The 16,099-nt window shown below is 50.8% G+C and overlaps 2 protein-coding genes across 12 annotated transcripts in view; both read left to right on the forward strand.

Moving 5' to 3' along the window:
* The window catches only part of Pip4k2c (phosphatidylinositol-5-phosphate 4-kinase type 2 gamma), a 14,974-nt gene extending 5,079 nt beyond the window's left edge, over window positions 1-9,895 (forward strand). For 2 of the 4 annotated variants that reach the window (XM_050163839.1, XM_050163842.1), the window contains exons 4-10: window positions 359-502; window positions 5,860-6,006; window positions 6,194-6,232; window positions 6,648-6,761; window positions 7,060-7,327; window positions 7,560-7,663; window positions 7,803-9,895. In XM_050163839.1, coding sequence (XP_050019796.1) covers window positions 359-502; window positions 5,860-6,006; window positions 6,194-6,232; window positions 6,648-6,761; window positions 7,060-7,327; window positions 7,560-7,663; window positions 7,803-7,883 — 897 coding nt within the window. In that variant the 3' untranslated portion in view covers window positions 7,884-9,895. The remainder of the gene's footprint in view (window positions 1-358; window positions 503-5,859; window positions 6,007-6,193; window positions 6,233-6,647; window positions 6,762-7,059; window positions 7,328-7,559; window positions 7,664-7,802) is intronic. The other 2 variants (XM_050163840.1, XM_050163841.1) reach the window with 2 other exon arrangements.
* A 1,319-nt stretch (window positions 9,896-11,214) lies between these two features.
* On the forward strand, window positions 11,215-16,034 carry Dtx3 (deltex E3 ubiquitin ligase 3). 8 transcript variants are annotated; one of them, XM_050163845.1, is made up of 6 exons: window positions 11,228-11,361; window positions 12,219-12,332; window positions 12,575-12,636; window positions 12,804-12,874; window positions 13,234-13,963; window positions 14,818-16,034. In XM_050163845.1, the coding sequence occupies exons 4-6, from the start codon at window positions 12,846-12,848 to the stop codon at window positions 15,283-15,285; spliced, it is 1,227 nt and encodes a 408-aa protein (XP_050019802.1). In that variant the 5' UTR covers window positions 11,228-11,361; window positions 12,219-12,332; window positions 12,575-12,636; window positions 12,804-12,845; the 3' UTR covers window positions 15,286-16,034. The 8 variants fall into 8 exon arrangements, with proteins under 8 accessions (XP_050019805.1, XP_050019800.1, XP_050019801.1 ...); XM_050163848.1 differs by lacking the exon at window positions 12,219-12,332 and having other exon boundaries at window positions 11,215-11,361; window positions 13,215-13,963; XM_050163843.1 differs by lacking the exon at window positions 12,219-12,332 and having other exon boundaries at window positions 11,215-11,361.
* Window positions 16,035-16,099: the final 65 nt, after the last annotated feature.

Here is a 16,099-nt window from a genome sequence, read left to right on the forward strand (position 1 = left end):
TATATATACATTTAGAGTTTTACATTCGGTTTCATTCAGTCATGTGTGGTAACACAGTTAAGAATGCCTGCTGAATCTCTTCCCCTGGATTTCTTGCATTTTAGTGATTTATTGTGGGTACAGGTGGCTTTAGTGAATGTGTGTTTGTGGGAATCGGAGGAAACCTTTCTGGAAGTAGTTGTGTTCTTACACCCTGTGGGCCCTGGGGGTTTAATTCAGGTCGTCAGGCTTGGGAACCATCACGACAGGCGCTACTGCAGAGTTTCATCCCACTCTGAGAAGCAGTTGTTTGGCCATTATCCTCCTGTCTTCTAGAAAGTGGGAAGTGCACGTGCTTATAGCCATTCTTTGTCTCTAGGTGTCCCTTACTCGCAGCCCCCCGAGCGAAAGCGAAGGCAGTGATGGTCGATTTCTGATCTCCTATGACCGCACGCTAGTCATCAAAGAGGTGTCCAGCGAGGACATCGCGGACATGCACAGCAACCTGTCCAACTACCACCAGGTCAGCCTCTCCCCCCTTCCTCCTCCTCCCTGCAAGCTGTGCATCTCCTCCAGAAGCGCTGGATCTTCTTTGTGAAAACTTAAGAGTTGCAGAAACACTACTAGGGCCTTTTCCTGCCTGCTTGTGTTTGATTTAGAGAAAACATGATGTGTCCCTTCCCATTTGGCGCCCATCATCTGAAGCCATCGTTTCTTTGTTTATTTTTTGTACATGAGCTTGGAGGTCAGAGGACAACTTTTTAGAATTGGCCATCCTTCCTTCCACCATGTGGGCTCCAGAGACCAAACCCACGTTATCATGCTTGTACCCACTGAGCCACCTCACTGGCCCCCAGGGATTGATTCTTTTTTCAGTTTATTATTAGTTTATGCTTATGGATGTTTTGCCTGCATGTATGTGTGTGTATGTGCCTGAGGCCTGAAGAGGGTGTCAGATCTCCTGGAACTCATTTAGGTGCTCAGAATCAGCCCAGGTCCTCTGCAAGAGCAGCCAGTGCTCTTAACTGCTGAGCCATTGCTCTAGTCCCTGATACTTTTTTAATTAAACTTTTTATTTTTAACCTGAGTGTGGTGCCACACACCCTTAATCCCAGCACTTGGGAGGTAGAGGTAGGCGGATCTTTGAGTGCAAGGCCATCCTGGTCTGTGGATAGCCAGGGCTACAGAGAAACCCTGTCTGGATAAAATATATGTGTGTTTTACATTTGATTATTTACTAGGGCTGCACACATGCCACAGTGTGCTTATGGAGGTCAGATAGCTCAGGGAGTTGGCTTTCTCCATTTATTATCTGGGCTCCAGGGATTGAGTTCAAGCTGGCAGGCTTAGGCAAAAGCATTTGTAGCTGCAGAGCCGTGGTGCCAACCCCAATGCCGGTTTGAGTTGACTAGAAGTAGAGGTTAGCTACTGGACAAGGTGGCAGAGGACACTCTAGGCAAGGGGGTATATTTGTTAAAGCACAGAACTGTGGAAGTGTTCAGTGCTAGGAAACTGTGGGAATCCTAGTGCGGCTGCCATGTGTGATGTTAGGAAAATTAAACTAGAGCCAAACTATGGAAGGGCCTGTAAGTCACAGAGAAATTCGGGCTTTATCTGAAGGTAGTTTTCTGGGAACTGGGATGTCTAGTGTTTAGAAATGAAGGGCTGGGTGTGCAGCTCACACCTAGCATATGTGAGGCCTATGTTCTGTCCTCAGTACCGTAGACAGAAGAAGAGAGAGAGAAGACGTCTAGAATGTCCCTCTGACAACATATAAGGGTAGACTGGGGGGCACTGAGAGTGGAGGTGTTGATTTTAGTGGGAGAAGAGAGTGAGGAGCGTCTGTAGGAGAATGCAGGGCCATGGGAGACCCGTGAGGACGCTGGGACTCAAGGAAGAGAATGCAGGGCCATGGGAGACCCGTGAGGACGCTGGGACTCAAGGAAGAGAATGCAGGGCCATGGGAGACCCGTGAGGACGCTGGGACTCAAGGAAGAGAATGCAGGGCCATGGGAGACCCGTGAGGACGCTGGGACTCAAGGCAAAGGAGCCTCCATGCTCAGCACCACCTGTTGTCAACAATGGGAAACAGAGAAAGGAGCAGGCTTCTGGGGAAGATAGTGTGGGTTTGGATGTGGCTTATGCAGTTCATCCTGATTTCAGATGTCCATGAGATGACTACTAGGCTGTGAGTTGAGAATAGACTAGGGGTGTCATTTTAGGGGCTCTACGTAAGTACGTGCTCATTAAAACCATTCATCACCACTTAATATCACTATGGTTTTGAAGGGAAGAATACACACACAAATAAATAAAAATAAAATCTTTCTAAAAAATACAAATTTTCTCCAGGTGAGGTGGCACACACCTTTGATTCCAGCACTCAGGAAGCAGAGGCAGGCGGATCTCTGAGAGTTCGAAGCCAGCCTGGTGTACAGAGTGAGTTCCAGCCAGAGCTTTTACACAGAGAAATCCTGTCTCAAAAAAACAAAAATACGGGCTGGAGAGATGGCTCAGTGGTTAAGAGCACTGCCTGCTCTTCCAAAGGTCCTGAGTTCAATTCCCATCAACCACATGGTGGCACACAACCATATGTAATGAGATCTGGTGCCCTCTTATGGCCTGCAGGCGTACATGCAGACAGAATTCTGAGAATACTCTACACAAAACAAACAAACAAACAAATAAATAGAAACCAAAAATACATAAATATAAAATAAAATACAAATTTTAAGGGACAAAGTGCCCAAGAAGGAGATTAAGTGGGGGTGGGCACTGTGGATTTAAAGTGTGGGTGGGCAGTGTGGATTATTAATGCCCCGAGTACATCCAGAAAGGATTTAAGGACAGGAGGCCTCCAGAGGAGAGAGGGCAAAGGAGAGGCTGAGGATCGGGTGCACAGCTGGAATAATCCCCACCAGAGCAGATAGTCGAGGAGTTGAGGGTTGAATTGGATTTTAGCAATTTAGGGTATTTCCATGAATAAGGGCTTATTTATTGCTTCTGATTTTTTTAAATAAAAATTTTTTGTGACACAGGTATTGGTGGCGCGTGCCTTTAATCCCAGCACTCAGGAGGCAGGTGGATCTCTGTGAGTTCGAGACCAGCCTGGTCTACAAGAGCTAGTTCCAGGACAGGCTCCAAAGCTACAGAGAAGCCCTGTCTTGAAAAACCAAAACCAAACACAAATTTTGTGTACGGGTGTTTTGCCTGCTTATATGTCTGTGTACCCACATGTGTGCCTGCTGCCCTTGGAGGCCAGAAGAGTAGATCATATCAGATCCCCTGGAACTGGAGTTAAAGACCGTTACAGAACTGGAGTTCTGACCATGTGGGTTCTGGGAATCGAACCTGGGTCCTCCGGAAGAACAGCCAGTGCTCCTCATTGCTGAGCCACCCCTGCAGCTCTCTGTTGGTTGCTTTTCCAAGGTTATCTTTTAAGGCAGAGAGAGGTTTTGTTTAGTTTGAGACAGGGTCCCATGTTCCCCAGGGTGGCTCTGAACCGTGTAGCTGAGGATGACACTGATCCTCTGGATTCCACCTCCGTTGCTGGAACTGTAGGATGTGAGCACCACACGAGCCCTCTGCTGGCCGAGCTCTAGCTCCAGCCCAAGAAGTGTGCTTTAACTAGGGGACAAACACAGAATCAGGTACTGTACCACTCAGCTATACTTCTGGCCCTGAAGTACAGCTTCTCTTCTATTGAGATGGGTTTTCAGGATGGCCTTGAATTTATACCCCTCTCTCCTCAACCCCCCACATTCTGGAATTGCAGACATGTAGCACCAAACCCAGATGACGAATTTAAACTGTGGGCTGGAAATGTAGTTTATCTGGTGTAGCGCTTGCCTGGTGTGCACAAAAACCAGCACCATATAAACCAGGCAGAGTGGCACATGCCTGTCATCCTGGCATTCAGGAGGTGGAGGCGGGAGCTTCAGAATTTCAAGGTTATCCTTGGCTATATAGTAAGTTTGAGACCAGCCTGGGCTACCTGAGACCCTGTGTCAGAAAGAAAATCTAAAGAATTCAAATTGCAAACCGCTTGTTAGTTTCCCAACTTCCCTGACTCAAAATAATCACACAGAAAGTATATTATTTAAATCACTGCTTGTCAATCACTTAAGCATATTGCTAGCTAGCTCTTATAAATTAATTAATCCACTTCTATTAATCTGTATATCACCATGTGGCTGTGGTACAGGTAAAGTTCTGTCCAGAGCTACATGGCTTCTCTCTAACTCTGCCTACTCTCTCTCTATATATATCTCTTCCAGCCTGGCTATATTCTGTTAAGCCATTGGCCGAAAGCAGCTTCTCTGTTAACCAATAAAAGCAACACATACACAAAAGGACTTCCCACACCAGAGAGGGGAGGACCAAGTGCTTATTTCAGTTTAGTAATTTAACAATTACTAATAATTTATTGTTGTATCTTATGTGTACGGGTGTTTTGCTCCCATGTATATTTGTGTACCAAATATATACCTGATGCCTAAAGAGGCCATAAAAGACCTTTTGATCCCCTGGAACCTTATAGGGGTCTTACAGGTGATTGTGAGCCACCATGTGGGTGCTGGGAATTGAACCCTGGTCCTCTTGAAGATCCATCTCTTCACCCCAAGTGTTTAAGGTCAGCTTACTTGAGGCCAGCCTGGTGACATCTGACTTGACTTAGGAAACAAAACAAAAATGTTCTGAAGAGATGGCTCACTGGGGAAGAGCACTTCCTGTTCCCCCAGAGCATCTGAACTCTGGTGATGGCAAGTGGCTCACAGCTGTCTGTAACTCTAGTTTCAAGGGGTATCTTGGCCTCCTGGGGCATTCACGCAGACACAGAAATAGAAAAGTAAAGCATGTGATGGCGTGTGCCTTTAATCTCAGCATCTTTTATTTTCCTTTTTGGTTTTTTCAAGACAGGGTTTCTCTGTAGGTTTGGAGCCTTTCCTGGAACTAGTTCCTGTAGGCCAGGCTGGCCTCGAACTCAAAGAGATCCGCTTGCCTCTGCCTCCTGAGTGCTGGGATTAAAGGCATGCGCCACCACCGCCCAGCTAATCTCAGCGTTTTTGAGTTCAAAGCAAGTCTGTGAGTTTGAGGCCAGCTTGATCTACACAGCAAGTTCCAAAACAGCCAGGGTATTGAAACCGTATTTCAAAAAACCAAAAAATAAAAATAAAAAGTGTTTATTTAAAAAAAATCCAAATTAATTGCAAGACTCCTTGTAGACATGTTAATAGGAACCTAGCCCACCAAGAAGCATTGGTTTAGATAAAATCATTTCATCAGTAATCTAAGTTTAATTCTGGTTTTGTGACACTTGCACAGAGTCTAAAATAAGAATAACAGTACCTGGGGGGCTGGAGAGACAGCTCAGCAGTCAAGAGCACTTAGCTGTTCTCCCAGAGGACCTGGGTTCAATTCTCAGCACCCACATGGCAGCTTACAGCTGTCTGTAACTCCAGCTCCAGGAGATCTGACACCTTCACACCAATGCACATAAAACAAATTTAAATGAGTTATTAAAAAAGAATCTCCCAAAAGTGGTAAATCTTGAGAAAAAAAAGTAACAATGTCTACCTTCCTCATGAAAAATGATAAAGGTAACCAGGCAAAGCGGCTCATTCCCATAATCATAATGCTCAGAAGCTGGAGACAGACCCACCCCAGCCCTGAGACTCGTGTCTGACAGCAAAGGAACAGCAGAGGTGAAATGTGCTTTAAAATTACGAGAGAATTGTAAATAGAAGAAATCAGGCAGGGCTTCGGAGGCTGGGTGACCAGGACCATTTTTAGGGAGCTGCCGTGCTTAGATTCCTGTCCCTGAGCTGTTTGTGTGTCCCAGCATCTGTCCTTACTCCTTCCTCTCGTTTTCTTCCCTAGTACATAGTGAAGTGTCATGGCAACACGCTTCTGCCCCAGTTCCTGGGCATGTACCGAGTCAGTGTAGAAAATGAGGACAGCTACATGCTTGTCATGCGAAATATGTTTAGTCATCGTCTTCCTGTGCACAGGAAGTATGACCTCAAGGTAAGAACAGGATAACCTGGGCTAAAGGAAAGGCTACTCTTGGCCTGAAAATGCGGGAAGAGTTGGGAGGGCACTGGGTGACTGCTGCTAAAGGAGTGACATAGATTTGACTGCTCACCTTAGGGATGGACCGGGCTTCTGGCTATCCCTGTTAGTTATTCTAAGTCTGTGGTCTCTCTCTCCTCAGGGCTCGCTAGTGTCCCGGGAAGCCAGCGATAAGGAAAAGGTAATATTCTGTGTAGGTGACACTGGATAGGGGTGGGTCAGATAAAGAGGCAGTTCTCCTGATGAATACAGGTTGCCAGCTGTTTGTTCTTACCTTAAACTGCTGGAAGGAAAAGAGATACTGAACTACTGATCCGGGGAGCAGCAGGGGTGGCTCACAGCTAACATTGCTTATTCTGTGTTGAAGGTTCAGGGATGGGGGTACCAGGTGTGAAGGGCAAAATGCTCATCTCCCTCTGAGCTGTCTTTACTGAAGAAGGAGGAAGAAAAGTCAGTCTGGAGGGTATTGACTGCAGGCCATGAGCAGATAGTGGTGGGCGTGATGGAGGAGTCCAGGCTAAGCCTCTGAGCGAGAGAGTCCTGGGTGGGGCAGGGTTCTCTGAGACCTTGGGTAAGGGGTATACTCTCTCTTCTAGGTTAAAGAACTGCCTACTCTTAAGGATATGGACTTCCTCAACAAGAACCAGAAGGTGTATATTGGTGAAGAAGAGAAGAAAGTATTTCTGGAGAAGCTGAAGCGTGATGTGGAGGTAAGGATTGGGGTGCTTCCAAGTGCCTTACTTAGTAAAAGAAGAAGAAATGCCTATTGTTTTTGTCTTCCATTCATAGTACAAGGTTCTCTGAATGGAAGGTTGCAGATGAAATAGGAAAAATCCCTAGTGGTGGGGCAGTGAGTGGGATGGGGCACGAATTCGTGGTGGTGTTCCGTGACCTCACTTTGTACGCTCCTTTCCCAGGGGGGCCCAGAAATCCAAGGAAGGACACACGTGGGTGGTAGCTGGAGCTGGGTGGGAAATCTGGGGTTTCTGATCGGTTCGTGGGTCTCAGTTTCTAGTGCAGCTGAAGATCATGGACTACAGCCTTCTGCTGGGCATCCACGACATCATCCGGGGCTCTGAGCCAGAGGAGGAGGGGCCTGCACGGGAGGACGAGTCAGAGTGGGATGGAGACTGTAACCTGGCTGGACCTCCTGCTCTGGTGGGCTCCTATGGCACCTCCCCCGAGGGCATTGGAGGCTACATCCATTCCCACCGGCCCCTGGGCCCAGGAGAGTTTGAGTCCTTCATCGATGTCTATGCCATCCGGAGTGCTGAGGGTGAGAGAGACCCTGGAAATGTTAAGGGGGTGGTGGGAGTCCTTGGGGGACAGAGACCAGGGTGGTGGATGGAGAAGCTGATTAGCTTTTCACAACAAAACTGGCTCCAGGGGGAAAGGAATTGGACTGTCTGTGCCCTGTCTTCATTGCTTCTCTCTCCCCAGGCCCCCCAGAAGGAGGTGTATTTCATAGGTCTCATTGACCCCTGTCTTTATTGCTTCTCTCTCCCCAGGGGCCCCCCAGAAGGAGGTGTATTTCATGGGTCTCATTGACATTCTAACACAGTATGATGCCAAGAAGAAAGCGGCTCATGCAGCCAAAACTGTCAAGCATGGGGTGAGAGTTCCCCTAAGCCTTTCCTTTCTTGGCCTGACTCTGGAAAGAGAGCCTCTGGTGTCAGAGCAGCAGCTGAGGGAGGACGGAAGTGGGGAAGGTGGCCGGCACCTCACATATTGTTCTTTATTTCTTCTCACAGGCGGGGGCAGAGATCTCGACTGTCCATCCTGAGCAGTATGCTAAGCGATTCCTGGATTTTATTGCCAACATCTTTGCCTAAGAGCCTGCCTGACTCCATGGTGATTGCTGCTTTATGTTGAAGGTGGTGGGTTCTGAGAGTCTTGGGGGACTGAATTTGGCTACTACTCCTTCTCTTCTTTGCTAAATTCAGGCTGCAGGCTCCTTCCATCCACATCATTCCATCTTGGCGGATAGGCTTTTCCTGCCCGAGAAGCACACTCTCCTTTCTCCCTTACCTGCTTTCCTGCCCGCTCTCCCTGCTCCCATAAGTCCTCTTGCTTCATTAGAGTGTTGTTGTGACTCTCCTAAGTGCCTTGATCTTTGAAAAGTATCTTGTTTCTATGAAATAGGAGGAGCTGGGGGTAGGGGTTGTTTGCCATCCTCGGGACCTGACTGGACAGTGGACGTGACTCAAGCAACTACCCCAGACGCACTTTGCTGTGTGGAAGAAATTGAATGTCTGGATTTTGCTGATACCTTTATAGGGCTCTTTGTGGCATGCTTCCTTCCTGTAGGCCCCAGAATGGAGGGCTTTCAGGAAACTTCAGATGTGGGTGCAGGCATTCACACATGGACAACCTGGCCTGAAGGTGAGGTGGGCAGTGGTCAGCAGGCTGGCACCTCACAGAGGCAGGACCTAAGTGGACTTTTGTGACTATACAGAGAATGGAGAAGGTCCCTGTCATCACTGACTGCTGCCCATTCTCTTCCTCCACCCCACCCCACTTTGACCTGTACCCATGTACGTGGCCAGCAGTGCCCAAGCCTAGGGGCAGGTGTGGGGCCTCTGCTGCTGCACCTCCAGGAACCTTGCACCTTCTCTGGGGGTGGAGCCTTCGGAGGGGGGGCATCGGAGGCTGGGCGGACAGGTCACAGTGCAAGGTTCATTCCCTATTTAAGTTTTCCTTCTTCCTGTCCAGTTACTCCCAAGGTCCCTTTCTAGCTCCATGTGGGAATTTCCATAATTTCAAGAGGTTAAACCTCTTGAGTATGGGAGCATCCCCAGACCCTGGACATAGGTACCTAGCACACTTTGTCCCCTCTTCTCAAACACTCTCTCTAGTTGGATTTGTTATTCTGTTCCCTTCTGCCCCATCTTTCACTGCTAATGTGTCTCCCAGGGGACAGATGGCCTCTTTGTCATCTTCACTTCCCACCCCCAGAGAGGAGTCAGAGCCATAACTCAATCACCCAGTCCCTTCCAAAGATAGCTGAGTTAATGCGTGATATCCTCAGAATGGAGAGGAGCTTCGGCATGGCAGCTCGTGCCTGTACAACCCAGCACTCAGGAGGCTGTGGCAGAGTTAGTGAGAGTTCAAGGCTAGCGTGGGCAGCCTGGGCTACAGAGTGAGACATGGTCTCAGGAAAACTCAAAAAAAAATATATATGGGTTTGAGCACTGGAGATTATAACTCAGTCGGTAGAGTGCTTGCCTAGCATGTACAAAGCTCTGGGTTCCATCCCCAGCCTCGTAAACCAGGTGTGGTGGTGCACACCTATAATCTTAGCACTGGGAGGTGAAGGCAAGGGGGATCAGGTATTCAAGGTCATCCTCAATAGCATAGCACGGCTGAGGCCAGCCAAGGATACAGGAGACTGTCTTGGGGAAAAAAGATGATTAGATTGTCTTTGTCTCTGCCCAGAGCCTTCGGGAACCAAGACAGACCTCCACACTCTGGGGGTGGGGGTAGGGGTGGACAGTGCTGTGTAGCTGGCCTGACCAGTCAGTCTCATAAGCCATGAAGGTCCTCAGGGAGAATCTCCCCTTTCTCCTTTACACCAAAGTAGGCAGCAAAAGGAATGCTCAGTCGGGTGGGAGGGACCTACCTGCTGGACCTCTTCCAGCCCACAGTCACCCTTTCCCCTGTCGATGCAATAAAGCCCTGTGACACCAGCAGCCGTTCTTTAGAACTGGATTCTCTAACCTTGAGGTTGTGTATTATGGGCAGTGTGGTCATCTTCATTTATTGCTTGTTTTCCATCATTTTTATTTTATTAATAAAATATCTATTTACTCCCAATATCACAATAAAATAAATTATTCAATCCTAATCATTCACAGATTTTTTTTTCCCCTTTGAAAACGCTGAGGAATGGCCATGGGTTGGTTGGCACACGTCTTTAATCCCAGCACTCAGGAGGCAGAAGGCAGGTGGATCTCTGTGAGTTCGAGGCCAGCCTGGTCTACAAGAGGACAGGCCCCAAAGCTACAGAGAAACCTTGTCTTGAAAAAAAAAAAAAAAAAAAAACCCAAAAACAAACAAAAAAACCCAAAAAATAAAGTATTGGTCTTTAAGGTCTTATTGGGCTCCTGGGTTTGTGGGAGGTTTCTAAGTGGTTGTGGAGGAGTGGAGACACGGGAGTGAGACACATTCCTCGACTTCGTGGTGATTGAGAAGGAATGGTTTCTAGGATGGAGATGGTGCGGCTCTCTTCCCCAGGGCTCTGATTACTCCACCTCCTAACTTCGTACCAGCTGTTTGGGAAGGAATTCTCTGCTCACCCAGGCTTCCTGGGAAAGCTGTGTACTTAGAGGGCAGGGAGAGTACGGCAGGGTCCTGGGAAAGTGAAGGAGTGACCAGTGCTCTAGTTCAGGGGGGAGGGGATGGAAGGGTGGATGACGTGGTTGTTGCTGGTCTGGGAGATTCAGTACGTCTAGGCTGAGGTCTTTTGGCTGGTGGAAAAACCTGGCTTGATGTGGCCCCAGGGAAGCGAGTTGCAGGAGGCGGAGACTGTTCTGCTGGGAAGCGGAGCTGAGCAGAGGATTTTTTCTTTGGGAATTTTTAACTCTATTTGAGCCACGTACTTGACACCAACACCACCCCAAGCCATTTTTTTTTAAATTAAGAAACTGTTCACTTCGCATTTTGCACCAACCTGTGTCCCTATTTGTGGAAAACTAGTCACCAGTCCCCATCTGGCAACAGGCTGTGGGGGGTCACCGGAGGTAACGCTCTAGAAGGAGGCAGAGTTGAGGGAGGGATGGAAATAGTTTAGTCACAGGGTTTATTGTGTAGTACCAATGTTTTCTTTTTACTAAAACTCTTCCCATCCAACATCTTTCCTCTAAAGCGCTAACAGATCGCCCTCCCCTCCAAATCCATACACCCGCCGGCACCGCTCCAGTTCCCAGAGGTGCCACGCAGCTGACTGGGAAAGGAAAGGGGAGAGGGCTCCTCCGGGAGGGGGGGACGCCAAAAGAGTGGCGTTTCTCAGGGATTTAACCTCCTACCCTCGGTTACATGACGCCACCCCTCCCTCCGAAGACTGGATCTGCGCCTCCATTTTTGTTCTGGGGCAGAGAGGCAGGGGCTCCCGGGCAGGAGGGGTCAAAGGAAACGGTAACTATCACCCGCCAAGGGGAGAGGGTGCTATCCTCCCTCCTCTCGCTCAGCCTGCACCCCGGCATCCCCTTCCACCCTCTCGGGGTCTTCCCCCGCCCCTTGTTGCTAAGGCCCGGACCGTCATCCCAGCAACAGCCTCAGTCATGTGACCCGCAATGGCGGCGCTGACGGGAGGTAGGTGAGCCCGGCGCCCCCACACCCACCGCGTGCCCCCCAAGCCCGGCCCGCAGCCGCACAAGCCCCCCGCTTCCCTCCGCCCCCTCCTCCGCCTTCGACCCCCGGGCGCGCGCGGCGCCGGGAGCGGGCGGCGCCGGGGCTGGGCCCATCGTCCTGCCGGCACCTCCAGCCCCGGCCTCCATTCGGGGGTTCGGAGGGCCGCAGTCGGGTGGACACACGCCCTCACCCAGCGCGGGGACTCGGGGCTTCCTCGAGTAGGAATGCGGGAGTCGGTTTCGGGTTGGATGGGTCTGGGGGCAGGCCTGGGGGAGAAGGGCGGGGGTGCCTCGGTGGACACCCCCAGGGGACCCTTGCCCTTCCTCGCCGTCCCTGCTGGTGGCCGCTGTCTGGCGGGAGAGACGGGTCTCGTGTCCGGCCTGGTTTGCCCCAGAGGAATGCTAGACCAGACTGAACTGTGGCCCCGCCTCCCTGTGCTGTGCCAGCAGGGTTTTTGGAGCTAGGACACCTAGATCCTGGGTCCTCTCTGCTGGGGTGGGGGCATTTCATCGTGCTCAGACCATGCGGGCTGGGATTCTAGGGTTTCCTCTTAAGGGCCCTAGGATGGAGGCACAAACGGACAGCGGCTTCTTCTTTGGATGAGTCAAGGAATTGAGGTCACGTTAATGGCCCCTCTTCCTAATTGAGCTGCACTTTGTGTTGTGGGAACAGCCCCGGAGCTGAATGTGACAGGACTTGGGGAAGCGTGGGGTCCCTCTAGCTGAGCTCCTGCTTGAGACCCGCCCCTCCTAAATGCAGACCCAGGAGCTGACAACAGCACTGGGTTTAAAGGTGACAGTGAGAACTTGTTATTGCAGGGACCGCTGTCACTTTGCTGGCATCGCTAACAGACTTCGGCTCTCAAGGAAAGGTCCCCATCAACAACAGGGACTTGAATTGAGAATGCAGAGTAAAGACATGAGCCGAGGAGCGTAGGAAATATTTCTGTCATTGTAATCTGAGGGAGGAGGCAACTACGACCTTCACCCCGAGGGCTATTATCTGCACCTAGACTATGTCTCTCTCTGCACTGGGGGAAAAGGGAGTTAACCTGCTGAAGTACCCTGAGTGATTCTGCATGGCCTTCTGCAGGGAGGCGAGGACACAGAAGTGTTTTGTTTCTGGGTTGACTGAGGAAATACTATCATTAAGTCTTTACCTTCCTGGTCCCCAGCTCTGGTCAGCTGAAAGTGGAAGTGGAGAGACTTCTGGCACCATCTTCCATGGTCCTTTCAGGTACCTGCACCCCAAGAGAACCTCAGTTCGTGTTCCTCCCATGTTCCAAGGGATCCCATGCCTTGGAGCCCTACTCCAGGTTCTTGCCTGTTTCAAGGGCTCCTGAGTGGGAGCCTGTGGGGGTCAGAGACATAGTTTCTTCCTTCCTTTTCTTTCTCATCCTCTAGGCCACACAATCTCCAAGTAGCAGGGAAAAGGAGTGTGCCTGCATGCCAATTCTAAGCTCTTCCGGATCAAAGTGAGCAGAAAGGGAGGGTGGGAAGTCTCTGTCCCTGTTTGAAGAGCCGAGGGGGAAAGGGAAGGGACAGGTTGTTGTGGGGAAGGGGAGAAATGAAAGGAGCAAGCAAGGTTGGTACTTGGCTTAGATAATGCTGACAATGGAAAGGCTTGCCCCCCAGCAGGTGCTGGGACTATGGGAGAGTAGGGGAGGTAGAAAACCAGTTTGCAGGAGGTGTTGGGGGTTGCCTTTGAGGAAAGCAGGAGGTAATGCGGGGGTTTGGGAGGAGCCTGAAGTAGGAGGCACTTATATGTGTCCGATGGGGACTCCCCACTCTGAGTCCCTTTCACCCTGGGGGCAGTGTCGTTCGTCCTGTCCAGAATGGCAGCCTGTGGAGGCACCTGCAAGAACAAAGTGACTGTCTCCAAGCCTGTGTGGGACTTCCTGAGCAAGGAGACCCCAGCCCGGCTGGCCCGGCTTCGGGAGGAGCACCGAGTGTCCATCCTCATAGATGGCGAGACGTCTGACATCTACGTGCTCCAGCTTTCCCCACAGGGTCCTCCCCCAGCCCCTCCCAATGGGCTCTACCTGGCCCGGAAGGCTCTCAAGGGGCTACTGAAAGAGGCCGAGAAAGAGCTCAAGAAAGCTCAGAGGCAGGGGGAGCTCATGGGCTGCCTGGCTTTGGGGGGTGGTGGGGAGCACCCTGAGCTGCACCGTCCAGGTCCACCTCCTCTTCGAGCAGCCCCACTCCTGCCCCCAGGAGCAAGAGGGCTCCCCCCTCCTCCTCCTCCCCTGCCCCCTCCACTTCCTCCTCGTCTTCGGGAGGAGGCTGAAGAACAGGAAAGCACCTGCCCCATCTGCCTGGGGGAGATCCAGAATGCCAAGACATTGGAGAAGTGCCGGCACTCTTTCTGTGAGGGGTGCATCACGCGGGCCCTGCAGGTGAAAAAAGCCTGCCCCATGTGTGGCCGATTCTATGGGCAGCTGGTGGGCAACCAGCCCCAGAATGGGCGGATGCTGGTCTCCAAGGATGCCACCCTCCTGCTACCCAGCTATGAGAAGTACGGCACCATTGTCATCCAGTATGTCTTCCCGCCCGGTGTCCAGGGGGTAAGAAGAAATAGGTGATGTGGGAAGTAGGTTGTTAGACATGGTGAACTCTTGCTGCTATCCCCCAGCATGCCTGAGGAATTGGTGCTCTGGAGCTGGGGAGGGGGTGTCTCCTTGAGGGCCAGCTTTTTTATCATCATGACCCAAAGGCACATGTAAAACTTAAGTATGAGGGCTAGAGTGTAGCTCAGTGGTAGTGCACATGTCTAGCATATGGGGAGCCCTGAGTTCAATCCCTGCCCCTAACAAAACCAAATCAAACAAGGAAATAAAACAAAACCCTGAAAACCAGGTATGACAGAAAGGCTTGAACACTCGTAACCTGACTTGTGAGGATATGATCCATAGTCTTGACCGAGGGACCGTCTCTGGAGTTGGTGACCCAGGTACAGGCGGGCACAACAGGAAGGGGACCTGGCCATCCTAACAGCTGGGGTGCTACTGTGTTCTGAATTATGAGACAATAAAAGCTTGGTGACAGTTGAAGGTAAATGTCTTCCTGCTGGACAGAGTCATGTACTGCTGGTTCACAGAGGGACGGAGACTCTGAAAGGAAGAAACAGAAATGGAGACATGAGGCAGTGGCAGAAGAAGCGTTAGTATTTTAGGTAGAGGAGGAGGGAATGGCAAAAGATAAATTTTCTTGTCACATTTTTGCTGCATTATCTGGAAAGTAATTTCTGTCACTTCTGAGAGTCCATTTGCTCCTGAATTAAGACCTGAGGGATTAATAGTAAGAATCATGTCCAGAAACAGGTTTCTTGGCCAGGCCCCAAAGCCATCCTTGCCTGGTACCCAGGCCTTTGAGACCCACCGCCAGCTGCTTTTCACCCACTCTGCCTCCTTCCTCTCAGGCTGAACACCCAAACCCAGGAGTTCGGTATCCTGGTACCACACGGGTGGCCTACCTCCCGGACTGCCCCGAGGGCAACAAGGTGCTGACCCTGTTCCGAAAGGCGTTTGACCAGCGTCTCACCTTCACTATCGGGACATCCATGACTACAGGGAGACCCAATGTCATCACTTGGAACGACATCCACCACAAGACCAGCTGCACAGGGGGACCCCAGCTGTGCGACTCCTCCTCATTTCCCTCCCCCTGCCTCCTCCCCTTCTTTCCATTTCTACTTTGGGGAGTTCTCTATCCTCTCTTCTGGGAGTCTCCTAACTGGAGAAGACTACCCACCACTTCCTCATTCTGTTTTCATCCTGGTCTTCATGTGTTCAGTTTACCAAACAAAACAAAACACAAAAACCCCTCAGACTCTAGCTTACCTTGGTTCTGGAGAAGTGGGGAAGGGTCTGAATTTGGCCTCTACTGAGTCTCTCGAAATGAGGGTGGGTAGTAATGAGCGAGTCCAAACAGCTAACTCTGACCCTCGTTTCTCTTTGCCCAGGTTTGGGTATCCGGACCCCACCTACCTGACCAGGGTGCAAGAGGAGCTGAGAGCCAAGGGCATCACAGATGACTGAAGGACATCCCTCTTGCCACGGCCCCTGCTGTCCTCTTCACTAGGATCCACCGGAAGCCTCTCTTCTCCTCTCTCTCTGCCCCCACACACCCACGAGGGGATTTGTCTGACTGGGGTGGGAGTTCAGTGGGGAAAGGGACAGCCCCTTCCCCTGCCCCCCACTGGCCGAGTGCTTCTGTGCCCTTTGAGCCACTCCCCTCTGGCAGAGGCTGGTTTCCAAGGCTCCCCTCCCTGCACTCCGTGTACATACTCTACGCCCCTGCTCCTGCAGTGTCCTAGGCTTCTCCTGGTATGTACTGTGCTCCAGTGACTAAGCTGAGAAAGGACCTGGGTAGGAAGGATGGAGGTCTCTTGAGCTCCAGCCCCTCAGTACTGTACTGTTTCATTGGACTGATATTAGCTGCCTCCCCAGCCAGCTGTGTGTTAAGATAACAGTAATCCTACCTTAACGGATCCTTTCTCTCCTGTGTTTGTCTCTGTCAGTCTGTCTTTCCCTCGCTCTTCCCTGCCCCTATAAGGAGCCTCCTCACCCTGTTCTGGAATTGCTGCCAGACTGTAGCTTTTAATTTAATAAAAATAAAGTAAAATATGCAACTCTATGCCACACCCGTTCTCTGCTCCTTGGACAGGGTAGGGGTGGGGAGCAGGACCTACTGAGGAAGAG

The sequence above is a fragment of the Alexandromys fortis genome, unplaced genomic scaffold (assembly GCF_014885135.2).
Source record: "Alexandromys fortis isolate MF-2015 unplaced genomic scaffold, M_Fortis_MF-2015_v1.1 scaffold_125, whole genome shotgun sequence".
NCBI lineage: Eukaryota > Metazoa > Chordata > Mammalia > Rodentia > Cricetidae > Alexandromys > Alexandromys fortis.